Raw genomic sequence first — 26,306 nt, 5'->3', positions numbered from 1 at the left:
GAGGTTTGTGTAGGTTTCTTTGAGGGTCCCTCATTGTCAAACACTCATTGCCAGGAAGGGAGGACCATACACTGCCACCCCTCTGTCCTGATTGCCAAATTCCTTCCACCATGATCCCATCGTTGCAGCACCTCTGCTGGTATCACTTAACCTGTGTCCCTTGGTAATCCCTTGGCCTTGGGTGGGTGCATTGTCAGCCTCTGGCTTCTGATTGACTAGCAACTCTTATTGGGTGGCAGTATTTCCTGGGGAGGGACCCTCTGGTGCCCAGTTAATTGCTTGATTGGCACTTAATTCAGTAGGCCTTCCGAAAAGAGGGTAACACAGGGCTTTTGCTGGCTTTCTACCTAGTAGACAAGGCCCCCCACTGCCTACATTAAATTTCATTCTATATTTCTTCCTCACCCTTTTAATTACCTTTCTATCCCACATGTAGCCTTGTAAATGCTAATACCAAGTTAAGTGGAGTTTTAAACTCATCATTCATGTGATCAACATGATGATGAATGATATGAGAGAGACTGTTTTGTGTCATTGATCAATGAAAGTTAAAGTGCTTCTTTTAGGTGTGATCTTTCTGCTCCTGATGAGGTTCCATCCCAGAAATGCACAGTGTTAAGAACATAAAAGACAGGAGCAGATCATATGACTCCTTGATCTTGCTCCATCATTTACTATGTTGATGGCTGATTTTCTACCTCAACTCCACTTTCAGCCTACTGTCAATATCCATTGATTCCTTAAGTGAGCAGAAATCTGTCTACCTCAGCCTTGAATATGCTGAACAATAAAATGTCCACAACCCACTAGGGTAGGAGATTCACAACTGTAAATGAAGAAATTTCCTCCTATCTTTATTTCAAATGATTGACTTCTTATCCTGAGACTGTGCCCATGTTCTAGATTCCCTAGCCAAGGAAATAACCTCTCAATGTTGACTCTGTCAGGCTCCTTCAAATTCTTGTATGTTTCAATAAGGTCACTCCTCATTCTTCTAACTTCCAGATGTAGAGGTACAAATTACTCAATCTTTCATCATAGGCCAACATTGTCATCCCAGGAATCAATCTACTGAACCTTCAGTGTTCCACCACCAAAGCAATTATGTCCATCCTTCGAGATTGTGAGACCACAACTGGAATACTGTGCACATTGTAGCATGATTTCCTTATTCTTGTACTCTAATCTCCTCACAATAAAGGACAATGTACCATTTGCTTTTTCAATTGCCTTCTGTAGGTGTTTGTTAATTTTCTGTGTTCGCTGTATGAGTGAACACAAGTCTGTCTGAACATTAACATTTAAAAGTTTAATACCTTTTAAAAATATTCTGCTTTTCTATTATTACCAAAGTGAATAATTTCTGACTTTTCCACATTGTACTTTATCTAGCACCTTGTTGCCACTCATTTAATTTCTTTGTGTCCTCCTCACAGCAAACTTAACATACACTACACTTGGTGTCCTTGTTGAAATCATTAATATACATTGTAATATATAGATTGTTAATATATATATGTTACTGTAAATATAGATTGTAAATAACTGAGGTCCCAGCACAAATTCTTGCAACACTCCATTAGTTACACCCTACCAGTGGCAGAAACCTCGTTTATCTCTGCTTGCTGCTTTCTGTCCATTAACCACATTAGTATAACTCCATGAGCTCTTAGCTTGTCACATCTTATATGACACCTTATTGAATGCCTTTTGGAAATCTAAGCATTCTGCATGAAGTATAGCACAATTACTCTCCCACCCATTTTTCTCATCAGACGATCACAGAAAAGAGCTTTATGAGGAAAATTAGTACCTGTAAACCATTTGTTCCTGCATGTAGTTGCTCTAACAATAACGTGTTTCCTCTTTTACTGTATTGCAGTGTAACCCAGTTATGATTGATGCAATAGACGTATCAGCAGCACACAGAGCTCGCTATTTTTGGGGAAACTTACCAGGAATGAACAGGTTAGATGGGTTTCTATTCTTGTAAAGTATTTTGAAATTTGTGTTGCAATTAATTCAGTTACTTACAGTCAAATACTTTGCATATGTATTAGAAAGTAAAATATTTTACTCAGAACTTTGTACTATATTGGTTGTATTAAGCTGTAATATTATTATGGTTTCCTGTAGGTGGAACCATTGTTCAAACTAAAGGCTAGAAAATACAATTTGTAGTATTCCTAGTAGATGAATGCTTAATGTGATATTCTCAGACTATGTGATATTCTCGGACTACTATTTTAATAGAAGGGTTAACTTTCTTAAAGTATGTGGCTTGTGCCACGTACTGAGGTATTGGCAAGAAGAATTCCATACAAACGAGTTAATTATCAAATAATATTGTTAACACAATGCTTTACCCTTAAATGCATGCTGATTACTTTTTCCAAAAAAATTGTTACTCTATGATATATACTCAACAATATTCTTTCACCTCTGGGACCTGAGCTTGAATTCAGCTCTAATGTATGAGAGGAATGTTGCTTAATATCTGTGACCTATAAAGATCATGATATGAAATGGCAGAGAAGTCATAAAGTGATGGGTCTGTGTGGGAAATTAAACTGCTCAATGCAATGTTGTACTGTTTTTCTGAAGGTAGTGAATCTGTGGAATTCTTAACATAACATAGAGGACTGTAGAGGCTGGGTCATTAAGTATGTTCAAGGCTGAGATACACTGATCTTTAATCAATAAGGGAATCAAGGGTTATAGGAATATGACAGGAAAGTGGAATTAAGGATTATCATTATCAAATCAATCATGATCTAATTGAGCAGTGGAGCAGACACGATGGACTGAATGGCCTACTTCTGCTCCTATGGTTTATGGTCTTATTAATTTTATTACTGAGGCCAGGATTAAGGTACATTGTTCAGGTAGAGTACAGGGAGCTTTTGTTTGCATCTTGTTCATGTAGATCCTGAGCTGGAGGTGCTTGATCCAACCAGGGTGTGCAAAGTTGCAATCTTTTTCACATTCTACCATTAGCCCCCACCAAACAAAAAATTCTGACTATGGAATTTACTAATAAGCAACTTCAAATTATATCTTAAATGTACAATATTAATATCTCAATCAATAACCCTTCAATGTGAACATCATTAAGATCAGTGACTGGAGCAGACTGGCTGAACAGGGCATGGATTGGAAACAATGTCAACAAGAAAACAGCCTTAAATCTCAATGACCCTCTCCAAACTTCAAAATATATATGAGTGTACAAATTAGGTATAATTGATTAGGACATTGTTAACACATAGCTATGTCAATCACAGGAAATCCTAAAATAACACAAGAAGCTAATGTCATATCAAAAAACCGCACTCCTGTATGTGTCCTGGTATAATCAGCTTTTCTGATAATTACGATTTACCTTAATTTGTGAAAGATTTTTTAATACTTGTAATTCACATAGGAAATTGAAACAGGCTGTATGTGATACTTTTGAATTTTATCTTGTTAGGATAGGGTATATATATCTTTAAGAAATGTTTATCCTGGCTCTAGGTGAATTTTACTTGCCTTATTAAAAAGTGAAATAATTTAGAGATTATTGCCCTATCTCATAAGAGAAAATTCTTTGATTCAGAATTAGTTAAGATAAAGGTTAGCTTTGATGGCCGTAATATGTCTAAAATGGCTGTATTAAAACCAGCAGGTTCTTCAGACAGGAGTGCAGTTTTTTGATACGACATTAGCCTCTTATAATATTTTAGGATTTCCTGTGATTGACATAGCTATGTGTTAATTCAGTAAACAACCTCCTAATTAATTATAGCTGATCTGTATGCTCATCAGAGTTGGCTGTTAAGACCAAATGTTTATATTTCAAATTAGCTACCAGCATAAGACACAAAATAATCTTTGTGTTACACTCTTCCAATATAGTGCAGTATTGTCAGATTCATTAAAGTATAACTTAGAGGCTTGTTTAATGCAAGAGAGTGTGCCATTCTAAGAGCTTGTCAGAAAGAGTTGTGAGAACATAGACTATTTTATGTTTGCAATATATGATTTACAACACATGTCATATATAATATCCATTTATAACATTTGTTTCTTTAAGTCAGCTAATTGTAAATACAATTGATAGTTTTAACTTGCATCAAAATGATGAAAATCCTGCATAAGTTCCTGTATATTACTCAGTAAGACAATTGTTAGCTCGTGGTAATATTGACTCAGTGACTTCATGAAAGGAAACTCTTGTCAGTCCTTTGAAAGAGAATGATGTTGGAATAATTCAGCCATAACTATATTCTCAAATCTCCCATGTGAATCATGAGCTTGGAAGGGGGGGGGTGGGGGGGGGGGGGGGGTGGGGGTGGGGGGGGGGGTGGGGTGGGGGGTGGGGGGGGGGGATGCTGTCTAGGGACCCTACAGTACCTGCAGCTACCTTTTTAAATGATACTGAGGCCAGAGGCCCAGGATTAGGAGTGCCTTGGCCCTGTTCATTCATGATGTGGAGATGCTGGCGTTGTACTGGGGTAAGCACAGTAAGAAGTCTCACAATATCAGGTTAAAGTCAAACAGGATTACTTGGTAGCACAAGCTTTTGGAGTGTCGCTCCTTCTTCAGGTTCTTCAGCTGAAGAAGAAGCAGTGCAAGAAGAAGAAGTTCAAGCAAAGATATTGTTCCTTGTATTCCAGATGTGCCTGTTATTGAATTTTCCCCACAGAGTCTTCCAGAAGGTTGCTGTTTAACTCCAAGTTTACTAATCAAAAAAAAGACAGTGAAATTTTCTAATGCCTGGTACTTTCATTGACTTCATTTCTTTATGAAGTAAAAGTAGTGTTAATCCTAAAAAGATGATCAATTGTCATGCTGATTAGTTAAGATTTTTTTGAACATTTCATGGAATTGGCCTTGGTTTTGATTTCAGTCATCATGGTACAATGTTAAAAACATCTCAGCTAATTCATACAGATCACATATAGCAAGTTGGGCTGTTCCCTCATTACTTGCTATAGCACTGTTTGCAGTGTGTTGTTTACAGCACAGTCCAGCAAGTGAGAAGCCGATGTATAAATAATTTATATTCCTCATATTATCCCAGTAACAAAACTCTGAGTGGGAATATGGAAAACTGAAAGGTTATAATGATTGTAAGGTTGATTTACTTGCCTTGATCTACGAGGGGTGAATATATTTGGGAACAGGGAATCAAATTAGTCTCACTGCATCTGATCTAATCCAGTAAACAATAACAGGAAACAACAGAAGTTATTCTAAATGAAAATTTAATTTATTAGAAAGGACTGAGGAGATTGAATTTGTTAACTTTGAAGAACTGGAGAATTTGTGAAAGGAATTGACAAAACTACCAGGGATCATGGAGTGAAAATTAATCTAAGCCAGGAGTCCAAAACAGGCTTGCAGTGAATAAATAGCCAATTCTGTACTGTGCCTTTGACTTCGAAAATATTGCCAAGACTTTTAATTTCAAAGCAAAAAAAAGTAACAGTGAGACTAGAAAACATGTCTCCAAGGGAGATGAAACCATTCTTCTGTGAACATCAATGGAAACAAAAGCAGGCATGGTGAAAAATCAGCTGCCGATTCATTATGAACCATCTAGCAAAGCTGGTATAGATCAATTTCGCCCCACATAAATTTAAGAATGAAGAAATTGAAGGGAAGTCAGGCAATAATTTCATCCCAAGATAACAGAGTTGTGGAAAAAATTCTCAGATAAAGCCACTGGAGTGAACAATATAATTGCATTCAATAAGCAATTCTTTAGCTACTGGAGTAAGGTCTGAGAAATGTACCATTGAAGGAGCTGAGGTTAATTAAAATGCTTTGGCCTCTTTAAAGCTCAGTAGCCTCTTTTGATCTGAAACTTCTGTATTTTGTACAGAGTGGAAAGAATATAACTGACTAATAGACTTTTGAGTTTGATTGGTATAAAATACATGTTTTCAAAATTTTAATTATTTATTAAATGTATTGGTAGCATTGTGACAGGGCACAATTAAATACATTAGTATATAACTTCAGCCAGTTTAGGCAAGTTTTAGCAGTGCCAGTCAGGTGAAATTTACTGAATGTAAGTTGAGGTTGTACAATTTTATACACCAGTTTAAAAATAAATTTGACCAAAACTGGCTCTGCACACAAACTTGACCATATCTTAAATTGAAGTTATGGTGATGGCCAATGGTGACTTTTTGAGATTGGTCTTCAAATTTTCTTGGATATACAAGCACTCATTGGCACAATTTAAAAGTTTTTATATTCATAAAGTATTTAATTTTCAAAGAAACTGTCTAGCATACATCTTTGAACCTAGTAAATAGTTTGATATAACTTGTTACAGTAAAATAAGGCAGACTTAGTATATTTCTTAATGCTAATTGATAAACAAACTTCAGATATTTTAATAAAACTGTACCAGGTTTCCATTACATACGCACTGAATATCAAGAGATATAGCTGGAATGTTACTACCGTTCATGCCAGCAGGATTTTCCCAGCCTGCTGTAGTGAACGGAGATTTGACTGGGCGCCAAACTCTCTGACTTCACTGCAGCAGGAGTGTGGTGTGAACGGCCAGTAAGATCACGCCCCAAGTCAGTGATTATACAAATCAATTTTAGCACATATTTTAATTGTTACCTTATAAGCACGATTTACAATTTTCCAAGTTGAAACTCTAATCCATTGTTTTTGTGCCCACCGTCGTTTCAGAAAAAAAGTATAAATGTAAAGGTATTTGCCGAAAATTTCTTAGGTTATTTCTCCAATTGGCTACCATAACTACAACAGAAGCCTCAAGTAGATGCATGAACTGAATTTAAACTGATCTACTGCTAAAGTTATAGCCGCACATCAGGAGAACCCCAGAGGAAATTGCCAACTATTGTTATCTTCTTGTAAACTCAAGTTGGATGAATGTATTCACAGTTCTCTTGAGTCAGATGTTACCAAATCTCTAGCAGGATTCACATTGTCACTCATTTCAGATAAGATCAATTTGAAGAATACTATTGATACTCATTTCAAAGATACAGCAAAAGAAGTGTTTTTATTTAGTTTGTCACTTGTTAAATATTGATGTGCACAATGTATACATGGGGAAATTTGCTTGTTGTAACTTCCATTGTCACACTTCATGCTTCACAGCTCTGTTTGGTAGGGTCATAATAATAAATAAGGGCCTTATCGTTGTAATTTTGCACTCACTACCATCATTTTACTACAAAATGACCATCTATTTAAAGACCTTCAAATTACTTCTTTGTAAATGCTAAACAGATGAACATGCTCTCACCTCTGTACACAGATGTGGTGTGAAAATCTCTGCCAGTGCCACTGAAATAAATAGTAATACTGTCTTTATGTTTGTGTTACAAAATGGATCTCATTGTTATATTGAAAAATGGGCTTGGACATATTTTCCTAAAGAAAGTATCTGCATCTTGAAATGGTGCTTTGTTATCACTTTTTAGTCATTCTCCCATCTCTGACTAAAAGTGACAAGATTGGAATTCATTGCATGATTATATCATTGTAAATAGATATGTGGCTTTGACTACTATTGCATTTAATTTCTCTGATAAAGCCATAGGAGTAACAATGTAATTGGGTTCAAGAAGCAATTCTTTAACTGCTGGAGTAAGATCTAAGAAGTATACCATGAAGGAACTGAGGTTGAAGTTAAAAGTTTATTTATTAGTCATAAGTAAGGCTTACGTTAACACTGCAACGAAGAAACTGTGAAATTCCCCCAACCGCCACATCTGGCGCCTGTTTGGGTCAATGCACCTAACTAGCACATCTTTCAAGCTGTGGGAGGAAACCTACACAGACGCAGGGAGGATGTGCAAACTCCACACAGACAGTGACCCAAGCCGGGAATTGAACCCGGGTCCCTGGCACTGTGAGGCAGCAGTGCTAACCATTGTACCACTGTGCCGCCCATTAATTAAAATGTTTTGACTTTTAACCTTAATAGCCTCTTTTGTTTCTGAAAATTCTGTATTTTGTATGGAAAAGAATATAATCAGCTAATAGCTCTGCGACTTTTGAGTCTGACTGGTATGCAATCTCTACTGTGAGCTTGAGAATTGAATTCCTTCTGGCTACATGCATGAACTGTCTATGGCATGCAGATACGTTTTAAAATGTTTGGCAAATGCATGAATTTAGAGATTCTCTGTTGGTTGATGCATGAATGTATATTACTTAAGGCCATGTGGACAGTGAATGCAGTCAGATAGGACAAATATAATTCAATTAAATAATGTTAAGGATAGATTGGATAGAGAAACAGGATTCTTCCATTCATAAAAAGTCACACAGAAAATATGAATCAATAGATTCAGAGAACTTGATGAATTTTAGTGTTAATGTATAAATGCTTAAATGCTCATATCAAAGATAAATGCAGTGAAACTGAGAAACTAAGTGTGTGATGGATGAGGGAGTTGAAAGTGTTAATCTTGTTCATATAAAATCCAGTTTGGTCTGTAATCAACAATAAGTGGAAAGTACTGTTCTTTCTTTCTTGAAGCCTTAGACACGTAGACACAGGTTAACTGGTTGAATCTGTTTTCTCTAGCCTCCATTCAATTTTACTTTAAATTCATGGTTCTTTAGTGCAGCTGAGGAATGGAGCTGAGTGTATGCCTAAGAGTTTGGTGAGTGGGGGAGTTCAGTGAGGAGGGGAAGGAGATGTTTATTTTCCTTTGCTTTTTTTGAAATTTCTCACCATGTTAGGAATTAGTTATTATTCTACGACAGGGAGAGGAGTTATCTGTTCAGTGACAATCTGGTAAGGGGTTAAGATCTGTTCTATTCCAGTGGTTTAATATAGAATACAAACTGTTGGTAAAACTTAAGAAATTACATTAGAAAGTAAAATAAACAAGTGAATAATAGAATTAAGTAATTAATTAAGAAACATTAATGATGGTAGGGCAGGTGATATGCCAAGGCTGCTGCATTTGGGAGCTCCTGGATGCCAGTGTGATCCAGGGCAAACATGTCTACAGTAAGTGTTTGTGGCTTCTGCAACTTTGGCACAGAACCATTGAGCTGGAGGTTGAGCTGCAGGCACTGCGGCATATCAGGGATGGGAAAGTTACCTGGATATTTGTACCAGGAAGCAGTTATGCCACTTATGATAGGATCTTCTGGTTTGGTCAGGGACAGGAAGGTGTGACTGCAAGTGAAGCAGGTAAGGGGACTCAAAGGGCAAGAGTGTCAACATCTGCAACATTTGCAAGTGTCCAATAGGTTTGAGGTTTTCCCAGCTTGTTTGGATGAGAGTGGGGGCTACAAGGTGGATGATCAAACTGATCATAACAATGTGGTACAGGGAACCATTCAAAAGGTGTTTGAAATAGTCTTTAAATATCTTTAAGGCAGAATTGAATAGACTCTTGTAAAGCAAGGGGGTGAACGATTATCAAGGCTAGTCAGGAATGTGAAGTTGAGGCTAAAATTAGATCAGCCATGATCTTATTGAGTGGCAGAGCAGGCTCAAGTGGGCAAGTGGCCTTGCCACTAGCAAAACAACTATTCTTGATGCTACTTTTTACATTTGTATTCCCCTCCCTGCTAAATTACTGAGGGTATTAACTTGTTTATTATAATTTGGTTAACGCTATTATTAAATAACAGGGAGTAAGTAATTTGATATGAGTGCATTGGGGTCATTCCACAATTAGATTAAAATATAGTGGGGCCAATTCTACCACAAAATTAACTCCCACTGGTTTTTTTTTAGCAGGATTTACAAAATAAATCTCCCACACTCTGAGCACTGCAGAATACCCTATCGAGATTCACACTGAAAAGTTAGGGGGCGGGCCTATTCTTGCTGGAGAGACCAGTAGCATGGTGCTGAGTGGATCACTGCCCACGTGCGCATCTGTCAGCGCCGAGATCTGTGCATACACACTGACCCTGCACTGTGAGTTTCCTAATCGCTGGCCAGCCCTGGCCCCTGTATCACTGTCCCTCTGCCTCTTCCCCCAATTTCCCCCCACCCCTGGCAGTCCCAGTCTCCCCTCCCTCCTCCCTCCTCCCATCTAGATGGTCAACCCCATCCCTCCCTCTGCTACTGATTCCAACTGCAGAATGGCAACTGGAACCCCCAGACCCACCGATCACCCCCCCCACCCCACCATTAGACCTACCATCTGCAATAGGCCCACCCTTGACCTTGCCCCCTTGGCACTGCCAGGGTGCTCCTTGGGCATTACCACTTTGACCCTTAGGCAGTGCCAGTGACCAGCCTTCAATGCCAGGCTGGCTATGCCCAGGGTGCACCCCCTTACCTCCAACCTCCTGGGGGAGGGGGTGGGGTCTCCCTTCACTCCAGTAGGTTCAGGCTGCCATTTCCCCATTAGTAGGGAGCTGTTGTAAACCCCGCTGGAGTGAACTACTTCTGGCTGCGGGGAAAGGCTAGCGGGCTCAAAGACTTCAGTCCCGGGCCTGCTAACAGGATTTAAATCAGCATTTAAATATTGAAATCAGCTCCATGCTGAGCTGATGACTCCAGAAAACCTGGAGTCAGAGACATGCGGAGGCTGGGGCGCCCAGCAGGGAGCCTGCTAAACGGCCTCCGCTGATGACTCCCAGCCTGATGCACTTCTGGAGCATCGCAGTGGGCAGGGAGAATTGCCCCATGCCTTTTGTTTGTTGCAAATACAGATGCTAAAAAATATTCTCGGTTTACTGTTGTAAGCTGGCAAATAAATAGTTATATTTTTAATAAACCTGAATTACTGCTTAACAATAACAAACACTTTTGTGTGGCAAGAAATTTGCAAGGCTGTGGAAAAGAGCAGGGTGGTATGACTAATTGAATAATTCTTTCAAAAAGCTGGAACAGGCACTATGGGCTCGACCAGAGACTAGAAAATCCCGCTCGCGGTCAATGGACATTTCTATTGTCTGCTCTGATTCCAGCTGCCACCAGACTTTTGAATGAACCTACCTTGCATTAAGTTGATTTTTCTCCACACCCTAGCTATAACTAGGGTGTGGAGAAACCCATTCTGCACTTCTCGTTTTGTTCTCTGTAAAAGATATGCTTTGGCTGTATAGCGCACAAGAAACAATACTTTTCACTGTATACCAATACGTGTGACAATAATAAATCAAATCAAAATTCCACAGTGGGCGGGGCACTGAAATTCCAGTGAATTAGTTGAAATATAATGGACGGAGTGGCCTCCATCTGTGCCGATTGATCCTATTTTGTTTTGATCAAGAAAACATGCTTAACCGTAGTTCATACTGAGCACTAAAATTTCAGTTCAAAGCATTTGAAATGTACTGCTTCAGTAACATGTTCCTAAAATAAATGCAGTGGAATCTTGTTAAGCACAAATTTATCATTAAAATCATATTTTTCTAGCAAAGGCTCCATTATAGATACTAAGTACTTAGGAATTCCTCACATTTATATTAGACATTGTATTGATCACTGTATGTTTCCATGTTTATTTTCCATTTGTTGACATGATGTTGGTAAAAAAATGTTCTGAAAACTTTGGTTACATTTCTTCATAGTGAATAGTGTTGTTCCTGATTGGCCAGCATCAATAAATATTTCAGCTATTGCTGTTGCTGTGGTTAGTCTTATTACATGAAGAAATGCCTCTGCAATACTTGAAAATGCATGATACAGAAAATACATGGAATATTTGGCACTGAAGTCAGATTTTCCACATTCTCAGGCCCCTGGTTGCTTCTTCAGCAGATAAACTGGAACTCCAGGACTGCCTTGAGCATGGTAGGATAGCAAAGGTAAGCTTTACATGACATGGATCTAATAAATGTTATCATTTTTAGGTGAATGTCTACTCAACATTTCCCATATTTTAGAACTTCCTATATATTTCAGATTAAAGAAATGTGTAAGCATGAAAAATATTACGGGCTGTTTTTAAGGACCACTGTATTTAAAGTCTCTTCTCTCTGACAGCTGCAAAAATTCTGCAGAAATATTTGGGATTCTCAACATAAATACTAATTAGCACAAGTCTACTGCAATTCTCCTCTTACCCTCGCCATTGAAGGCAGAGTATTATTATCACTAGTCACAACATTTCACAATTAAGTTCCAGAGAGGTTCCAGAAGCTCTGTAAATAAATCTATGAAGCACCCAGTCTCTCTATTCTAGCACACATGCAATCCTTCAAGATTATCACACTCCTTACAATGGTTGCAAAAAGGATTCAACAATAGTATTATTATTCTCTCAAAAAAAGGAAATGAAAATATCAGTTTTGTTTTCATTCATATTGTTAAAAAATTTGACAAGACAAACATTGAAGCATTTCGTCGCTGATGTGGAGAAATTTTTTGAACATAAAACTTGCAACTGTGGAAGGGTTATGAAATTATATTTTCATCTTCTTGGGTTGCAGTCTACCTGATCTCCGACACTGGCAAGAATTCTACTGAAACCAGTTGGCATAAGACTAATGTTTTGCCCATTTTACCCTTTTGAGAAAGTATTGGCAATTGCTAGAGTCTGGTTCCATGGCTCATTTTTTCAAGGACTTATGAGCATGCAGCTAAAGTTCACTTGAATTATGATGTTTTTACGAATAGAGCATAAAAAACTGGCAATGCTCCTGACCAATGCTAAAGCAGCCATTTTCATGAGAATTTTGGCAGTCGGTGGGGTATTTGGAGCCAAGTGTCTTCACTCAAAGGGTTATAAATCTTTGGAATTCTCTACTCCAGAAGGCTGTGGATGCTCAGTTGCTCAGCCTGTTCAAGACAGTGATCAATAAGTATTTGGAAACTAGTTTTTCATTGGAAAAAGGGACAATGCCAACACCATAGTTAAGAAAGCCCACCACTGCCTTTACTTTCTTATAAGACTAATGGAATTTGGCATATCAGTTGTGACTCTCACCAACTTTTATATCATAGAAAGCATTCGTTCTGGTTATATCACAGCTTGGTCTCTCTCTGCCCAAGACCACAAGGAACTACAAAAGGTCATGAATGAAGCCCAATTGATCATGCAAACCAGCCTCTCATTCATTGACTGTTTACACTTCCTGCTGCCTTGGCAAAGCAGCCAGCATAATTAAGGACTTCACACACCCCGGATATTCCATCTTCCACCTTCTTCCATTGGGAAAAAGATATAAAAATCTGAGGTCATGGACCAACCGACTCAAGAACAGCTTCTTCTCTGCTGCCATCAGACTTTTGAATGGACCTACCTTGCAATAAGTTGATCATTCTCTACACCCTAGCTATGACTGTAACACTATATTCTGCATTCTCCCGTTTCCTTCTCTGTGGATGGAATGCTTTGTCTGTTTAGAGCGCAAGAAACAATACTTTTCACTATATGTTAATATATGTGACAACAATAAATCAAATCAAACCAAAGCAAAAATCAAAATGCATACCATTGGAATTAAGGTATATCATCAGCCATAATGATATGATTGCAATGCAGGCACATGGCAGAAAGGTCTACTCCTGCTTCTACTTCTGATGTTCTTAAACAAATTGTAGTCATGTCTGACTATGTCAGCGTTCATCTTCCAAAAGAGAGTTTTACTTGATATCAATCTGGAATAAAAAGCCTAGATGGCATTTCCCCATTCATTGTTCATAGTTGCAAAATCAATTAGAAGGAATACAAGGCTGGCTTTAGTGAAAAACTGAAATGTAATTGTGGCACAGTAGAGAATTATCTTCTCAGGCAAAAGATAGCGATATCTCTATGTAATGTAAAAGGAATATCAGCTTGACTCAGGATAACACTCTTGCTACTGAATCAGAAAGTTGTGTTTTCAAGTTGCACTCCATGATTTGAACATATAACATGAGATGTCACTTCAGTTCTTTGCTGAGACCATATTGTGTTAGTGGATGCCATCTTTTACGTGGAAGGTTGAACTGACGTCTTTTCTGCCTGGACAATGGATGAAAGTGAATGCAGAGTTCTTCAACTGATTTGTCTACACTTCCCGCTGCCTCAGAAAGCAGCCAGCATAATCAAGGACCCTACACACCCTGGACATACTGTCTTCCATCTTCTTCCATTGGGGAAAAGGCACAAAAGTCTGAGATCAAGTACCAACAGACTCAAGAACAGCTTCTTCCTGCTGCCCTCAAAACTATCATATATTAAGCTGATCTTTCTCTATATCCTAGCTATGACTTTAACACTACATTTTGCACCTTTTCCTTTCTCCCCTATGTATCCTATGAACGGTGTGCTTTTTCCAGCCAGATTTTTAAAAACTCACTATCAGTGAATTGCACTTTAGTTTTTACTCGGAGTCTGATGCAAGCATCCATCATAGTTTCTGCTAGCTGTAAAATTTTACAGTTTAAATAAATGGGTTATTTCACCCAGCACAAAACAATACCGATAAAGAGACAGACCTATTTTCAGGATAGCAATGTTACCAATCTGTTAATCGGACTCTTCAGTTTTCACATTTTTTTATCTATGCCTAATTTGCCAGGAATGATAAAAAAAATCTTTTGAATAATATTAGCAGAGTACTGTCAATGCCTCTGTTATTATGAAAATGATTATTTCTACAAATTATTGCAGTTAAATGAGGCAGCAGATAATGATGTGCTATAAATGGAAATATGCTAAACAACATTTTCTAATTTTATGTTAGCTAGATATTTTCAATTATGTAAAATAGTGGAATCCAAGCAAAAGATTTGAAACTAAGCTTTGACTAATTCAGCTTTTGTAACTAATATAAGTAGTTTAAATGGAATTAAAATATCAAATTAATGACACATTTTACTTTTTAATTTTTCATCTAACATGAGATGAAGGGCCAGATGATCTGACCTCACTTGCAGCTGGGATTCTCCCATTCACTGCAGTGAACAGAGATTTGACTGAGTGCCAAATTCTCCGACCTCGCTGGCAGTAGCAGTGGGGAGTGAATGGCTGGAGAATTCCAGCTATAAAGTCTAATTTTAACACAGCCCACCAGCAGGAATGGAGCAGACAGCTGCTTAAATTAATAGCCGCACATTTAGTGCTATCATTCTCAATGCTGCCATCTAGCGCCACACAATTCTTTGATCCAGGATAGGCAGACCCAAATGAATATATTGAAATCAGGGCCCCAAGGTGCAATTAGGAGACACGTGTCATTTTAACTAAAAGTTGAAGATGTTTGCAGACTACCTGAGCCATCAATACAGCATGACGGAATTGGTGTCTTGTGGCCACTGAAGTTTTATTGCTGCCTGGATTTCTAAGAGCTTCCCAACTTTTAGATAATTTATTTTGCACTTTTTTGCCTCATCACTTTCTGTTTATCATGTGTGTGGATAATTGCTGTTTAATTTCAATGGGGGAGGGGAACATTTGGAGCAGGAGGAGGAGATGCAGCAATCTCAGCAACCAACATCAAACTTGAAAGATTGGTATGAGGAGCTGCTCTTAGAAGGCTATAGTCAGCACACGGAGTAGTGGGCAAGTCACTTTTGTGAATCTATTTGAAGAATAGTGCTTCAATAAACTGCTGTTCTCCAGTTGGACCTTTGCAGCCTCCTGCTGTAGGATCAATTACTGATTGGATCATGTGGCATCTCTTTAAATATCCACAAACTTTAATGGATTCCTTTCAGTCTACTATTGATGACATCATTCACATCTCCCAGGCAACAGTACAGCTCCAGATCATCAATGTCCTTTTTGCAGTAGCTCAGCTGTGCGTCATCTTTCCTGTTGATCTCAACAGAAGGGAGCCTAAGGATTTGAAGCAATGTCTGGCTCTCCTTGCACCCAGGGAGTGACTGACTACATGCATATTGCAATCAGTGTGCAAGGAACCAGTCAGCAACAGCCAGCAATAGAAAAGGCAACCGCTCTATTAATGTCCAGTCAGTGTCCTATCACAGAAATAGGATCACACATGTCTCTGCAAGCTACCCAGTAATTACCTCAATGCATTTATTCTGTGGCTTCCCTCCATTAGTCAGCCCTCTGAGTAGTTCAACAGGGGAACAAGAGTTTCAGAGGTGGCTGTTTGTATCATCCCACAACCTTGCCATACCAAAGCAATGATTAAATAATTAAAGCCTGAGACCATTAGGATCATTATTGAGCACCTGAAGCATGTCAGGTACTGACTAATCAGGGGATGTTTTACAATATGAGCTTCCCACATTGGAAAGGTACACTGCATATTGCATAACCCCAATGTAAAGAAATATTTGCATTTAGAAAATGTGCAGTAGCAATATACATGGGACAAGGAAGAACATGGGGACGGTGTCAAAACAACTGAAGAAGGTGATTCTGCTTAACAAATTACATCAAGATTGACAAGGAATTAGCTGCTTATTCAGTGAATTTGGCGTCTTCGATCTTTCTGAAGTCTGTTAGAGCTTGTTACATCCTTCACCATTCTCTTTATAATACATTAAATGACATTCAACCCATTCAGACAATTCAATATCAATGGCATACCCACAATAGGGACTTAAAGCAGGAATAGGCCATTCAACCTCTCATGCCCGTTTTACCATTTAATTAGATTGTGGTTGACTGTTTCTCAACTTCATTTGCCTGTCTCGGTTCCATATCCCTTAATATCCTTAATAAAAAATCTTGTCACTCTCAGTTTTAACATTTTCAACTGACCCAACCTCAGTTGCTTTTTGAGAAACTTTGGTGACACAGAATCTGCTGTTAAATTACAATGCAAATTAAAGAGCCGAATGTGACCTAAGTGACTGGCCTGGTGGTGAGACAAGTGCTCTGGACTCTAAAAGCCATAAAAAAATCCAGTTTAACCGTCATGATCAGGCAACTAATAAGACAGTAGCTGGAGTTGTAGAGGGCCTGGGAAAACTCACTCACCTGCACAAACAGACACTAGAGTTTCTATCACACATTAAGAAGTGGGCACTGGAAATGCACCTGATGTGGTTGTTTACAACTACCTGACCCATGTAAATTAAACCTGACCCATGTAAACTAAATTCCCTCCCTCTGATCCTACAGGCCATTGTTTGAGGGTACTATTGGACATGATATCAATAACTGTAATTAAGGGTTATGTGAGCGGGTGGGTAAGTGGAGCTGAGTCCATGAAAAGATCAGTCATGATCTTATTGAATGGTGGAGCAAAATCGAGGGCCCAGATGGCCTACTCCTGTTCCTTAGTCTTATGTTATTTAACTGCCAAATTGCGATCTAGTAACTTCAAATTTGGTCAAATAAGTGATCTGGGGATGAAGTTGGCTGATGGTTTTTCTTGTTCCAAACTCTCAAATATATTTAACTTTTTGCACTTTGAGTTGAACTTTTAGTTTTGGCAGGATGGGGCAGTAAAGGGAGGGCGAACTTCAATTTGACAGTTTTACATTTATACTTTATTTTGGTTCATTGTAATTAATTCATAACAAAAAAACAAATTTCACTATACTCAGCTAAAAGTTGATCTCACTGCAAGTCAGAGAATTGAGACTACAGTGTTAGCCCTATCTCAGTTCCATGTTTCCATCAAGTCCACTTTCCCACTGAAATCGCGCAGATTATTCTGATAATTAAAAAAAATTCAGAATTGTGGAGATATATATCTAATGTTACTCTGTTGTGAAATAAAGCTAATTCATTTATACTGTGTTGAAGTTGAGTTTTTAGTTGTATATCTCATGAAATGGACTCTGACCTTTTGTATTACAATGTTCTACAGTTTAGCAAAGTTAGGACCATAACGACCAGGTCGAACTCCATCAAGCAGGGCAAGGATCAGCATTTCCCAGTTATCATGAATGGGAAGGAGGATATTCTGTGGTGCACAGAACTGGAGAGGTGAGCCTTGCCAGCAATTCTTTCAAATGCGTCTTTCACCCCACCCCCCATTTTTAAATTTATTTTTCCTCTCCCATTTCAGATTTGCTAAACGTATTTCTAACCCTCCTTGTGGCCAGGTATTCAGCCTCCACCCAGTGTCTGACGGTATAACTTGAGTCATGGACATGCTGTGGATGAACCAAGATTCGATTATTATCTGACACAGCGTGCCATTTTTGATATGGATCTCTGAAACAGTTCACAACAAAGTAAAGTCAGATACAATGGAATGCTGTAATGAACATCAGCTTTGTGCAACTCTTCTGTATCTAGGCTGTCTTTGAAATTTGAAACCAGAAATGTTTATAAACTTTGTTCTAAAAATAAATGTGTTCACGGCAATGCAAAAGTTCTTTTCAGTCACAGTAGATACACTTAAAACTGCCTATGAAAAAATAGTATGGCTGCACAAAATTTACTTAATTCAATGCAATAATGATAGGATATAGTCTAATCCCAGAATATCACTATGGGAGTTCTTTGGGATTGAGTTCAAGGCCCAACCATCTTCAGCTGCTTCATCAATGACTTTTCCTCCATCTTAAAATCAGAAGTGGAGATATTCGCTGATGATTGCACAATGTTCAGCATCATTTGCAACTCCTTGCGTACTGAAGCAATTTTTGTCCATATGCAGCAAGACCTGGACAACATTTTGCCTTGGGCTGATAAGTGGCAGTGGTTTGCATCACACAAGTGCCAGGCGATGGCCATCTCCACCGAGAGAGAATCTAATTCTCTCCCCATTGCATTCAAGGACATTATCATTCCTGAATCCTCCACCATCAGCATATTGGGAGTTACCACTGACCAAAAACTGAACTGGACCAGCTATACAAATACTGTGGCTAAAACAGCAGGTCAGTGGCTGGGAATTCTGGGGAGAATAACACACCTGCTGACTCTCCAAAGCCTGTCCACCATCTACAAGGCACAAATCAACAGTGTAATGGAATACATTCTACTTACCTGAATGAGAGCACCTCCAACAACACTCAAGAAGGTTGACACCATACAGGACAAAGCAGCCCACTTGACCAGCCCACAATCCATCATCTTAAACATTCACACTCTCCATCATCAGTTCACAGTGGCAGCAGTGTGTATGATTGACAAAATGCACTGCAGCAACTCAGCAAGGCTCCTTCAAAGCACCTTCCATACCCCCTACTACCTAGGAAGACAATGGCAGCAGAAAAATGGGAACACCACCACCTCCAAGTTCCCTCTCAAGCCACTCACCATCTTGTCTTGGAACTATATAGCTGTTCCTTCACTGTCACTAGATCAAAATTCTGGAGCTCCCTTCCTAACAGTGCTCTGGGTATATCTGTACCAGATAGACTACAATAGTTAAAGCAAAGGGCTTACCACTTCTTTTTTAAGGGCAATTAGGGATGAGCAACAAATGCTGGCCTAGCGAGTGATGCTGCCATCCCATGAAAGAATTAGAAAATCAGTTTCTTCAATGGAAATGTTTTCTTTTGTTGATAGTCCTGTTACCTTTTTGATTCCATCATACTTGCCCCCAGCATTCTCTGTGTCACAGGACATCTGAATATTCTGGCAAAGTAGTCAATGATACAGACCCTAGCAGTCTATTGGAATTTACTCTAAGCAGCTCTTAACGCATTCAGAGTCTTCTCACCGATCTCTCCTGTAATTAATAAGATCAGATCGTTGACTTCAATTTTGAATTCCATTACAGTAATGCTGGCCTCAAAACAATCAGCTTTTTTCTGCTACTGCTTCTGATATGTTGACAGTGTGGTTCCTCAAAGTATGTTTAATTTTGCTTCTGCACTCTGCAAATACCGATGAGCACATGTTCGAGTTGAGAAACTGTTGGTTCTTATCTGGATAGGCATAATAACTGACATTGATTAAAGGATGGTTTTTCTACTTTGAATGAAAAGCTTCAAGAGTTGCATCCTAACCCTGGTGCACCAGCATGGAGTGGTCTGTACCACAGTTAATATTGTGTGTGTTGAGAATGTTGTTGAGTCATGTCTGATTATGATCAAGTCCAGCTGGTGCCAATGTCCTGATCTTACATGTCTTAAGGGCAACTTGTGGCAAGATTTGTTCTGAAAGAAAGTGTTAGTTACGCAACATTTGCAGTCACAGCATAGCTCAGGTATTCTCTATTCTCAGTTCTCTTTCCCTAGCCATGATGCCTGAGACAGGCGGTCCACCTCAACCCTTGCACTGAAATCTCCCAGTAAGTAAAGATGTTCTGGTTCAAGGATTCCACCTATGTCAATGCCAAGCAGTTAGCACTACTGCCTCACAGTGTCAGGGACCTGGGTTCGATTCCTGGCTTACTTCACTGCCTGTGCAGAGTCTGCACGTTCTTCCCATTTCTGCATGGGTTTCCTCTGGGTGCTCCGGTTTCCTTCCACAGTCCAAAAAATAAGCTGGTTAGGTGGATTGGCCATGCTGAATTCTCCCTCAGTGTACCTGAACAGACACCGGAGTGTGGCAACTAGGGGATTTTCAGTGACTTCATTGCATTGTTAATATAAGCCTACTTGTGACACTAATAAATAAACTTAAAAATCTCAAAAAAAAATTCCTTGTTTAACTCCTCTTTTGCTCCTGTTAGTGGGGCACAGCATTTGGCCATGGATGCAGATGAGGTTAACTGACCACGTTGAAGTTGAGAGTTGCTTGGAAAGAACACATTCTTAACCACTTCTGGGGATTCTCTGATCAAGAAAAAAACAGCAAAAGTTAAGTTGCGGATATTGGAATCTGAAACAAAAACAAAAAGTTGGAAAAATTCAGCAGATCCGGCAGCATCTATAGGGAGAGAAACAGAGTTAACATTTTGAGCCCACGCAAAGAAGGGCTGAGTTTTTTTTATCTTTCTTTGATCTTTCGGGTACCTAAATGCACAGATGGAGTGGCAGGGGTGCGAGGATGAATGCTGCCATCCTGAAAGTGAACAGCGGGTTAATGCTCCACAGTGCCATCACCATTTCCCCAGGAAAGTGACCAAATTATCTGAGTAACCTCTGAAGAAGAGTCCTTTGATCTCTCTTAACTCTATTCCTCTCTCCACAGATGCTGCCAGATCTGCTGAGCTTTCCAGAATTACCTGTTTTTATTTTAGATTTCCTGCATCCACAGTATTTTGTTTTTATCCTAGTAACCTGATGGAGGAAAGGTTGCTGTACCCTCTTGCTAGTCCCTTTGAACACATATCCACAACCATGATTGCAGCAAGCTGAGCTTGTGTGGCAAATGGATGAACTTCTACTGCAGCACCCAGATGTTGATTATGCTGAAATGGAGGCTGAGACATCAGTCATCAGACTCTGCATTATGGTTGATTTGACAGGTGTACTAATGGATTTGGCCACCATCTGATTTGGATTGTTTATTTATGGTGGCTTTTATTTCTGCATTGTGGTCAAGTGGGCAATGTCATGGCCAGCAGCAGAGGGAAACAGTAAAGTGGAAAGGAAGAGCTCCAAGCTCTGCACAAAGCCCTATGTAAAGTTGATGCCAGACTTCTCCATATTGACTTTGAATGTAAGTGCCTATGCACTGATGATTTCTGTGTACATACCATTCAGCCTTCATCTGTAGCCTGCCCTAGCAAATTGCTTATCTGAGTCCACGGTAACAGAATTCATGTGCAATCTCACCCTGTGGGAATGGTGCTAGCCTTGCTTCCTGCTGGCAACTTGTTCCTGGTATCTCAGCATGTACATAGTGTACCTCTAAATTGTTCTTGTAAGTTGCGCAGTGTCAACATCTCTGAATGACTGCAAGTATCATATTGAGTGATTATATTCTGAGTGATTGTATTTCTTCAACATCATTGTCTTCTTGCTTTTCCACCATTGCTTGACCAGGTGGCAGTTTTATCTGAAAGGAGAAAGACACAAGATAGCAGAGCAAAGTAAGAGATGCAGGCTCAGACACCAAGTTTCTAAATCAGAATAGATTGTAGAATGATGGAAAAGTGGGATGTGAGGAAGATTAGGTATGGGGATACCATTAGCTTCAGTTCAGGATTCCAATTCTCTTGTTGGCCTCAGCAATGGGCACTCCAATGATGGTAAGTACCATCTCCTTCATGAGGGTAAGGACATGCAGCCACATCATTTCCCTGCTGGTTAGCTCCTGCTGTCTCTGGCTGTGTGCTATCATGTATGACAAGAGAGGGAAATGTGTTAGTACATGCGGTGCATGGTCATGCATTTTGGGGGTGATGAGGCTGTCATGACTGAATAGCTGACAATGTGTGCAAACCCAAAAATTATTTATGAGAGTCTTGCACCACTGAAGCAATTAATATGAGGCATAGTTTAAAGTTTATTTATTAGTGTCAAAAGTAGGCTTACATTAACAGCGCAATGAAGTTACTGTGAAAATCCCATAGTCGCCACTCTCCGGCACCTGTTCGGGCACACTGAGGAAGAATTTAGCATAGCCAATGCACCTAGCTAGCACGTTTTTCGGACTGTGGAAGGAAACCGATGCACCAGGAGAAAACTCACGCAGACACAGGAAAAACATGCAGACTCTTCACAGACCATGACCCAAGCTGGGAATCAAACCTGGGCCCCTGGCATTGTTGATTCTTAAGGACCGATGGTAAATAAGCGATAAGCGACTGCTGCAATGAGAATGAATCTGCCTAGTTGATGGGATACAGCAATTGAAGATGCATTCACTAACCTTGATCACTCATATGAGATCATTGACATTTTTGCAGCACTGCACCATGTTCACATGTCCTGACTCCTGGCATTGAGTACCACAATTATCTGGGCCCACTGGCTTTTGAAAGTTTTTTTGAAGGGTCTCTTGGCTAACATAAGACCTTAGCAGGGGCAATGGTGGTCTTCCCATCCGAGACTCTGCCTGCCTAGCATAAAGTTGCTTCTGGGTTGGGGCAGAGGGAACCCTCCTATCCATGCAGTTTCATGGACCTTCTCTCTGCACCACAACACCTGTAGGCAGAGCATAAAATTCAGGTCATGGTGATTTTTCAGGGCATCTTTGATCTTTATCTGTGGAAGATGTATGCAAATGTTATATTTGATAGGCTTCATTGCTCATTTGTGAAGTAATGTCATGTAGAATTTTATGAGTAAAGTCAGCTGACTTTAGTGTTCATGTGCAACATATTCGGTGTACGTTTACATTAATGAGTGTTGGATAGTTGTTGTAAAGGGTGCAAGAATGGCTAGATTAAATTGATGATTTTTCACTTTGTGCATGACTGGCTCTCATGGTCACGTTCTATTTCCGTATTAAGTAGAGATTACTTTATGTTTGAGTTGGAATGCTTTGTTGATTTAAGATTTGTAACATAAAGTCTTGTTTTGTGATTTTTGCCGGTCCAACTAAGAAATGTAATTTCAGTTCATTTTGAATTTAATGCACTCAATCCATATTTAAAGGTTTAGGCTAGTGTTTTTCTTATTATATGGCACTGGTTGAAGCAAGTAGAATACCTGAATGTGTCACACTTGGGTATGTCAGAAGTCAAGGTATTGCAGTTTAGAAACTGGCTAATGCCAACAGAGCACAGGAAACAATCTCAAGGTGAAACAGATAATCCCAAGGTCCACTTGGTATTGGGCTCTGGGACTCATTTAGATCAGGCCACCAAGATGCAAATATATTCTTGACTTCCCTAGATAGCTTACCAGTAGATACCAGATGAATTTCAGACCACTGAATCACTGATAGCATCTCTTAGATCCCTGTCAGAACAACTAGTTAGGCTGTACGCAGACTTTCTTTCCCTGAACGCTGCTGCCCCAACACCAACTGCATTCATTGTAAAGCAAAATCAAAGTAAAATATGTGAATGTTGGAGATCTGAAATAAAAAAGTGCTGGAAAAACTCAGCAGGTTTGGCAGCATCTGTGGAAAGGTGCAGGTGCTGAATGCTTCTTTCAAAACCTATAATATATGCCTGGTAGTGTACTTTCAGCCCAAAATGCGGGCTGCATATGCCAAATTGAATGCTTTCATTATCTTGCTACACCTGCAAAGTGGGACACTGCATCAATAAATTCCAAGACCCACTTGCCCATCAACAAAACTTGGAGAAAAACTGAACAGATCTCTGATTGACTAAATGTAAATATACCAAAAGCTTTTTGATTTGATGAGTAACTACTGAAAGCAAACGAACAGCAATATTTTAAACTGAGCAGTCAAAGCACATAATTTCTTTATGATGCCTATCATTACTGAACTGACAGGTAGCATACACCTTGCATATAATCTTTGGGACACAGATATACCATTCGTCCCAACTGGTCCATCCTGGTGTCATTCCAAATGTGTCTTAAATCTTCTGCCAATTCCTCATTGTCTGGGCTGTTTTAACCCCATCCAGAGTTACTCCTGGTCTATTCTGAAAGTTTGCTAGTCTGCTCTGATCTGCCTCAAGTTATTTCTGGCCTGTTCAATATTATTTTGTCTTTTATGGAGGCCTCTGCAGGTCTGCCCGCAGTCAATCTGCCTGGAGCTGTAACCAAATCCTCCCCCTTACATTCCTGACCCTTTCCTGCAAACCTAACTTCTTAATGCAGTTTTCTCACCAGCTATTGCTTTTTTTCAATTCCATATTGTTATTGCTAACTATACTATCACAGCTACTGTTGGCATGTGCAGTGGGAAATGTCGAAATAGCTGATAAGAAAGACACAGGTGAAGAAAATGTAGGTGAAAATGGTTTACGAATGACCGTGGCAAGTTGAAACAGACTAGAATTAACTCCAGAGTGTGGACAGCATTGTAAAATGTTAATCCCCTCAGCTGAAGTGGTTTACTTACAACTTCAGGTGCTTCCGAACCAAGTCTCTGTTGACCTATCTGTTTGCTTCAACAGTCCACAGCTAAAAGCCTGCCTATGTCTAGGACGTCCCGCCGGTCTTTCTGCTCTGCCCATTCAGCCTAAGTGATTCCCAGCCCACCTGTTCAGCAAACCAATTCAAGGCACTTTTCAGCATACTAGTTTGTCTTAAGTGATTAACATTCCTGTGCCTTGAAAGATTCCTTACCTGCTTTCCTTAACTCATCATGAAAATCCTACATGAAATTTACTTGCATAGCCTATTCAAAATACAGTTATAAAACTTTTTATTCAGTGTTTGAATTCTAACAAAGTTATTTTATATTCTATTAATAAAGCCTGTAGGTCATCATATGTCTGTCCTCAAGAAAATCTAAAATTATGATTGAATGATGCACGAGTTGCACCATTACCCAGAGCTATATTATAACATTTATAGAATGGATACACTGCAATCAAAGTATTGATTATTGCAGTAATACTTAATATGTATAAAACTGCACAGTGGCAAGCATTGCTGCCTCAAAGTGCAAGGGATCTGGGTTCAATTCCAACCTTGGGTGACTGTGTGGGGTTCACACGTTCTCCCTATATCTGCATGGGTTTCCTCCAGGTGCTCTGGTTTCATCCTATAGTTCATAGATGTGCAAGTTAGGTTGTTTGGCCATGCTAAATTTCCCCTTCGTCTCCCATGATGTGTAAGTTAGGGGATATAAGGCAGCACTGCAGCACAGTGGTTTGTACAGCCTCACAGCACCAGGGACGCAGGTTCAATGCCCGGCTTGGATCACTGTCTGTGTGGAGTTTGCATGTTCACCCTGTGTCTGCATGGGATTCCTCCGGGCACTCTGGTTTTCTCCCATATTCCGAAAGACGTGCTGGTTAGGCATATTGACCATGCTAAATTCGGTGTACCCAAACAGGTGCCAGAGTGTGGCACCTCGGGGATTTTCACAGTAACTGAACTGCAATGTTAATGTAAGCCTACTTGTGACAATAATAAATAAACAAAGAAGTAACGATGGAATTACGGAGATGGAGTGGGTATGGAGTAAGTTGCTCTTACGGAGAGTCGGTGCAGACTTGATGGGTCAGATGGCCCCCTTCTGCACTGTAGGGATTCTATTCTATGGTTAAAAAGAAAAAAAATATTTCACAAGTCCTGTCGATACAAAGAAAGTTTAGGCCTGAATTTCCTGGGTCCTTTAGGAGCGGACTAGGAGGAGGGAAGCTATTGGTTTTGGTTGGGGGGGGGTGGCGGCAGTACCTGATGTTCCCTGTTGCCATGTTACTTTGCCATCGGCAGGAAAGCTAACAGATCAGTCACTTGCCAGGAGCCTAACTGATTCACTTAAGTGATAACCCCTGCATGGGCATTTAACCCGAGTTGGGGGAGCTGGCCACCTGGGTAATCCTCCTTTATGGGCACTCCATGCCCAATGACCTTAACTCCCCAACTCTTCCATGATTGGCCCTGCACCCTCCAACCCAACTCATCTGTCTTCAAGAGCATGCTGTCATTGAGGTGCCCTTTCCCTGGAACTGCTAGCTCAACACTGGCCTTTTGAGCTTCAGGCCTTCTGAGTCAGCAGCTCTTAGCAGCAGGCTTGTACAGCGACCAAGCCTGACCA

General features: G+C 39.7%; 1 protein-coding gene across 7 annotated transcripts in view; it reads left to right on the top strand.

Moving 5' to 3' along the window:
• Window positions 1–26,306, top strand: part of dnmt3bb.1 (DNA (cytosine-5-)-methyltransferase 3 beta, duplicate b.1) — a 245,309-nt gene that overhangs the window by 211,948 nt on the left and 7,055 nt on the right. For 4 of the 7 annotated variants that reach the window (XM_080204810.1, XM_080204806.1, XM_080204805.1 and 1 more), the window contains 3 exons: window positions 1,883–1,968; window positions 11,703–11,772; window positions 17,686–17,804. In XM_080204810.1, the coding sequence (XP_080060936.1) occupies window positions 1,883–1,968; window positions 11,703–11,772; window positions 17,686–17,804 (275 nt within the window). Of the gene's footprint in view, window positions 1–1,882; window positions 1,969–11,702; window positions 11,773–17,685; window positions 17,805–17,886; window positions 18,113–26,306 lie in introns of those variants that run through there. The other 3 variants (XM_080204812.1, XM_080204811.1, XM_080204807.1) reach the window with 2 other exon arrangements.

This window comes from Carcharhinus amblyrhynchos, chromosome 16, assembly GCF_965287045.1.
Source record: "Carcharhinus amblyrhynchos chromosome 16, sCarAmb.v2.hapA, whole genome shotgun sequence".
Taxonomy (NCBI): Eukaryota; Metazoa; Chordata; class Chondrichthyes; order Carcharhiniformes; family Carcharhinidae; genus Carcharhinus; species Carcharhinus amblyrhynchos.
This window is presented reverse-complemented; position numbering and strand designations above follow the sequence as displayed.